Raw genomic sequence first — 6,197 nt, forward strand, 5'->3', positions numbered from 1 at the left:
GAGGCCGAGGAGGAGGCGGAGACAGAGGTGGCCGAGGAGGTGGTTTTGGTGGACGAGGGGGAGGAAGAGGTAAGAACTTACAAAAACAATTTTCATTTTAAATGTGTAAATACCCATATGTAATATTTCAAATAATCTCTTCTGTTGAACATATGGTTATAGGAATTTCTTCGTTAGGTTTGTTGAATGCACTGCTTTGCATCAAACAGATTACATGACCTCAAACATTGTCAAAACACTCAAACTCAAAAGAATACTAATGTCTAGTTGGTATCTAGATAGGTTACCATATTTAATGTCTATTAATTAATGATGTTGTTAGTCTAATGTAATATTGACTTGTTTATTTCCAGGTAGAGGAGGAGGCGTTTGAAAACTGGTGGCCATTTCGTCATTTCCATTAAGGTAAGCTGTACTATTCTAAGTCTTTCTCAACAATCTCAACTTGTTTCATTGTGTTCAGTTCAGAAGATGAAGTTGACATTGAAAACATTGAAGAAAAAAAAAATCAAAGATTGAACTTTTCATCAGGCCTGTGTTCTGAGCTCAACAGTTCACCAAATCCCTCCCTAATCAATTTTACTTCTTGGTCAATTTCCCCATTGTCTATTTGCATTGTTCTAACTTGGCTCTTCTGAATTCTGTTCCTCCAGGCAAACTGTGTTGATTCCACTGCTCAGCCAGAAGCTGTGTTTGCAGGAGAAGTGAAGAAATTACAGGCTGACAAGTTAAAACCCATCGAGCAACTCACACTTGAACCTTACGAGAGAGACCATGCTGTTGTGGTAGGCCAGTACCGACCAGCCGCACTCAAGAAGGGTTAGGACGTCTATGAACCATTGTCTGGTAACATCCCCCTATCTTTTGTTGTGTGATTATTAATGTTGACGGGAAGTTTGACATTTTCTGTTGTGACTCATGTGGGACTTGACATGTTTTCTGACTTGAAATATCGGTGAGAGTTGAATAAGCTGCACCATAATTGAACACCTTTACAATGGAAAGTTCTGTACTGATTTATCCTAGAGGTAGGAAATCATATACAGAGTGTTCTAAAAGTCTTGGAACCCCTAAATATTTTTTGAATAGCTAATTTGATAGAGTCCCTATAGAAAGACTTGCTTACTAAACTAAGCAGTGCTTGTCCAGTGTAGGCCGGGAATAAGTCAACTTTCACAGATCAAGTTGTGTAGGTCGGGAATCTGTAAGTTTTTGATCACGTTCATCAGAGAGTGCTGGGTCACTGCGACACTTTCTTCTGTCACCAGGTCAGAATAAATACTAACTTGTCCCTCAAGAAAACGCGATTTATATATTCAGGGAAACAATGCTGAAACTCTTACTATTGAATGTGACTCATGATCAAAATCACCTACACGAGTAAATCGTATAATTCGGTCTTTACCTTGTTTTCAACGTCACTTCTAACACTCCAGTCATCTACACGTTTTTATTGTTAATTTAGGACTGAGAATGTCCTAGTTGGAGTTAAGTTACAATATGAAATTGATCTGCAAGACTCAAGAGGGTGATTCCATGCAGCTTCTATTGGACTGGGTCATCATACATTACAAGATGCAAGTTCAGATTCCGGGAATACTGGGGTTTTTGGGGAAAATCGATTGAAAATTCGGAAAATTCCAAGTTTCGAACAAAACTTCTAAGGTTTCAGCTTTCCGCTGATAAGAATTTTGTTTACTTTTTTTTTTTTTAAATTTTCAAAAGTAGACCATTCCAAAAAACCTCCTGGGATTCCGAAAGCCTCGTCCATACCCACTTTTTTCGTTCCTCCGACTTTGGATTTAGGATTTGGAGGACAGAATTTTTTATTAGATAGATTAATAAAGGTGGGAAAATTTCCATCAATCCTACTACAGTTTAGTAGGTATAGTTCCACTAATCTACTTTTATCTTTGATTTTTTTTTTTGTCGGCGTTTACCCGGATAGAGATCGTGTAAACGCTATTTTTCTGGGAGGTTTTTTCTCTTGAGTATGTTTGGCAACATAGCATACAAAAAATCTGACTTTTTGAGGTTATGTTAACCCCCAAAACAAGAAAAATTGTTAAATTAAATATATCGATATATCGGCGATATATCGATATATTTCCCCCGATATATCGATATCGATATATTTGAGGGGCCGATATATCGATATATCGATTTATCGATATATTTGCAACTCATTTACATCCCTAGTTCCACTAATCTACTTTTATCTTTGATTTTTTTTTTTTTGTCGGCGTTTACCCGGATAGAGATCATGTAAACGCTATTTTTCTGGGAGGTTTTTTCTCTTGAGTATGTTTGGCAACATAGCATACAAAAAATCTGACTTTTTGAGGTTATGTTTATTATTTGAAGTTTGAAAATCAAACGCACGTGCTGTGCGTTCCTGATTCCTGAAGAGCCAAATCCGGCAAAAGAAGTCCGTGATTTTAATTACAAATCTCATTAATAAATTATTTAGTTTAATTTACCTTGCCAGGATTTATATCACAACATGGGTAAACCAGGTAAGAGTGTTTTTAATTAAAACGAAACATTTTTATAGTGTCCAAACATTGCGACCTATTGCTACGCATTGTTATGGCTACAGGTACCTACTGACAACATGAGGACCAAAGCACATTTTGTAGGTTTGCCTCTCTTAAAATTATGTGTAATATAGTATGAATATATCTTGGTCAATCGGAGCCTAGGTACTTACCCTAATAATAGACGTAGGGCTGAAATGTAACTCATTTACACGTCAGGATGTACACAGCTACATACCTCTGGGTAGGCTTGTAGGCTATAAGCATTATTAGCAGTATCTATCATGACATCCCACAAGTTAGAGCAGAACTTACTCCAGATCATACATGTGTTCCCTGTCATAACTTATCCCATGTTCTGTTTCAGGTTTTGGAGCACCAAGAGGTGGCGGAGGGGGCAGAGGTGCAATGGGCCGAGGAGGTGGTGGTGGAGGGTTTGGAGGAGGTGGTGGTGGATTCAAACGTGATAGCGGAGGTGGCCGTGGGGGTGGTGGCTTCCGAGGTGGAAGAGGAGGGGGTGGAAGAGGCTTTGGAGGCCGAGGAGGAGGTGGAGACAGAGGTGGCCGAGGAGGTGGTTTTGGTGGACGAGGGGGAGGAAGAGGTAAGAACTTACAAAAACAATTTTTATTGTAAATGTGTAAATACCCATATGTAATATTTCAAATAATCTCTTCTGTTGAACATATGGTTATAGGAATTTCTTTGTTTGGTTTGTTGAATGCACTGCTTTGCATCTAACAGATTACATGACCTTAAACATTGTCAAAACAATCAAACTCAAAAGAATACTAATGTCTAGTTGGTATCTAGACAGGTTACCATATTTAATGTCTATTAATTAATGATGTTGTTAGTCTAATGTAATATTGACTTGTTTATTTCCAGGTAGAGGAGGAGGCGAATATGCTCATGCTCGAGCAGCCCCTTTGGATGGGCAATGAAATTTTCTGAATCAAGTACCAATGTGAACCTACCTATTAGAACTAATGTGAACCTACCTATTAGAACTAACGTGAACCTACCTATTAGAACTAATGTGAACCTACCTATTAGAACCGAGTGCATTCTATTCATCCAAGACATGATGTGATCAACAGAATGGAGGAGGCGGTGGCCGTGGTGGTCGAGGACGTGGTGGTGGCGGAAGAGGTGGTGGTGCTGGTGGTAAGTGAAATTATTTTACATTCTCCTCTAAACTTTTTTTTTGTTTTAGATGCTTTAACACTACAGACAGTAGGTTATTTGCACTGATCCTTTGAACTTTGATGTACAGGCTTAGAGAAAATTGTTCCAAAGAACCCCTACATTTTAGGGGAAAAAGTTAAAGAATTGATGAGAATCTAATATTTTATTATTATGAAACTTGAAACTATATAGAGGGTTATGCTCTGGGTCTTCATTTTCATGCACACTGAAAAATATTCAATCACAATATGATACTAGGGTAAATTGGTCCATGAGATCTGGGGTAAACTGGTCTAATGTCAACTTCACACTTTGGTCTTTTTTTTTTCTTTAAAGTTACTTAATATGGTTTTACTGCCTCATTATCTCATACTACTTATGACAAACCCATAGAATGAAATAATAGTACTGGAATCAAGTTAGACTGTGCTTTTTCCATTTCAGGTATGAAGGGAGGAAAAACTGTAGTGATTGAGCCCCACAGACATGCTGGAGTATTTATTGCCCGTGGTAAAGAAGACGTACTTGTCACATTGAATATGGTTCCTGGTGATGCTGTGTATGGTGAAAAGAGGATCTCAGTTGAGGTAAGGCTGACAACACATATATTGAGTTTATTTTTCTTCTGAAGTTGCAATTCCCAAGCTTTAATAAGATGTCATTATGGTAATTAGCTTGTGAAAAGGTCAAAATACTTATGTTTAATCCTAAATTTGATTGTGTTTCAGGAAGGAGACAAAAAGGTTGAGTACCGTGTATGGAATCCATTCCGTTCCAAGTTGGCCGCTGCTATACTGGGTGGCATAGATCAGATTCATATGCCACCTGGGTCTAAAGTTCTCTATCTGGGAGCTGCATCAGGAACCACTGTATCACATGTGTCTGATATTGTAGGACCGGTAAGTTTTTCCTAAATAATTCCTGGTATTTTTTAGCTCCCACTGTTTTGTACCTTCAAATGAGTAGGAAGGGCCTAGGCTTATGTTGTTTTATTATTATTATTAGTAGTAGTAGGAGTAGGAGTAGTAGTAGTATTATTATGGCCTTTATTTTCACATTCATACAAGAACGGTACACACTGCCCATCTATCCGGGAACAATCAATGTTCCAAAGGATAGGCAATAACAATCAATCCGAGTTCTCAACCTGTGTACACACATAGTCGACGGCTGTCGATCGATGAGGTGAATCTATGTTGTCAAGGCAGTGTAGCAGACGGTTTCAGTCGACATCGATCGACCTACCGAATATGTGTGGACACAGCTTTAGGAACCAACATCCAGTCCAAAAGCAAAGATACCACGCATTGATTATGACCTTTTATTCAAGCTGGACGTAAGGTCGGGCCCTGTGGGAATAAAGGGGCTTTTCAGTCTCATAATTAGTAGTTCTGTGAACAGTAGACCTCACCATCGTTCGGACAATAATTATTCAAAAGATCTCTCATTAGAGTCCATTGTTGTTGAAACCCTACATGCCTAAACTTTATGCCAAATGATATCTTTTATTAAAAACTATATCTTTGCATACAGGATCAACCATTTCCCCGGCATGGCCAATCTTAAACCTTAATAATGAAAATAATACTTTGGCTCTGATTACTGTATTTTGAAACTGATTAGAGTTTAGAGGATGTTAATTATAAGTGAAGACGACACGGGTACTTTAGACGCCTTGATAAAGGGATACATTCGAGCCGTAGAAAAGTAACCTTAAGAATAAGTACTTACACAGACAATTACACATACTTACATACCCAGGAACTTTGGCAATGAGTAAGTACATATACATACCGAGGAATATCTCATCCCGTACATTGGCCACATTGAAGTCACTGAACCCAACCTGCACAGCAGTGGTAGGTGGATCAACAAAGTTGCAATTCCCAAGCTTTAATAAGATGTCATTATGGTAATTAGCTTGTGAAAAAGTCAAAATACTTATGTTTTATCCTAAATTTGATTGTGTTTCAGGAAGGAGACAAAAAGGTTGAGTACCGTGTATGGAATCCATTCCGTTCCAAGTTGGCCGCTGCTATCACATTGTTATGGCTACAGGTACCTACCGACAGCATGAGGACCAAAGCACATTTTGTAGGTTTGCCTCTCTTAAAATTATGTGTAATATAGTATGAATATATCTTGGTCAATCGGAGCCTAGGTACTTACCCTAATAATAGACGTAGGGCTGAAATGTAACTCATTTACACGTCAGGATGTACACAGCTACATACCTCTGGGTAGGCTTGTAGGCTATAAGCATTATTAGCAGTATCTATCATGACATCCCACAAGTTAGAGCAGAACTTACTCCAGATCATACATGTGTTCCCTGTCATAACTTATCCCATGTTCTGTTTCAGGTTTTGGAGCACCAAGAGGGGGCGGAGGGGGCAGAGGTGCAATGGGCCGAGGAGGTGGTGGTGGAGGGTTTGGAGGAGGTGGTGGATTCAAACGTGATAGCGGAGGTGGCCG

The 6,197-nt window shown here is 38.9% G+C and overlaps 2 protein-coding genes and 1 long non-coding RNA gene across 3 annotated transcripts in view; 2 read left to right on the forward strand and 1 right to left on the reverse strand.

Annotated features, from left to right (window-relative positions):
- Positions 1–1,673, reverse strand: part of LOC103518624 — a 15,914-nt gene extending 14,241 nt beyond the window's left edge. Inside the window, exon 1 of the mRNA XM_008483703.3 lies at positions 1,507–1,673. The gene's annotated coding sequence lies outside the window, so the exon portion shown is untranslated. The remainder of the gene's footprint in view (positions 1–1,506) is intronic.
- LOC103518626 lies at positions 369–1,335 on the forward strand. The gene is made up of 2 exons (XR_541854.2): positions 369–405; positions 654–1,335. It is a non-coding gene; the product is annotated as an uncharacterized LOC103518626 (long non-coding RNA).
- Positions 1,674–2,353: 680 nt separating the features above from the next.
- Positions 2,354–6,197, forward strand: part of LOC103518625 (rRNA 2'-O-methyltransferase fibrillarin) — a 6,096-nt gene continuing 2,252 nt past the window's right edge. The window contains exons 1-5 of the mRNA XM_008483705.2: positions 2,354–2,516; positions 2,905–3,138; positions 3,642–3,701; positions 4,167–4,309; positions 4,451–4,621. Coding sequence (XP_008481927.1) covers positions 2,504–2,516; positions 2,905–3,138; positions 3,642–3,701; positions 4,167–4,309; positions 4,451–4,621 — 621 coding nt within the window. The 5' untranslated portion in view covers positions 2,354–2,503. The remainder of the gene's footprint in view (positions 2,517–2,904; positions 3,139–3,641; positions 3,702–4,166; positions 4,310–4,450; positions 4,622–6,197) is intronic.

The sequence above is a fragment of the Diaphorina citri genome, unplaced genomic scaffold (genome assembly GCF_000475195.1).
Source record: "Diaphorina citri unplaced genomic scaffold, Diaci psyllid genome assembly version 1.1 scaffold2278, whole genome shotgun sequence".
NCBI classification, from domain to species: Eukaryota; Metazoa; Arthropoda; class Insecta; order Hemiptera; family Psyllidae; genus Diaphorina; species Diaphorina citri.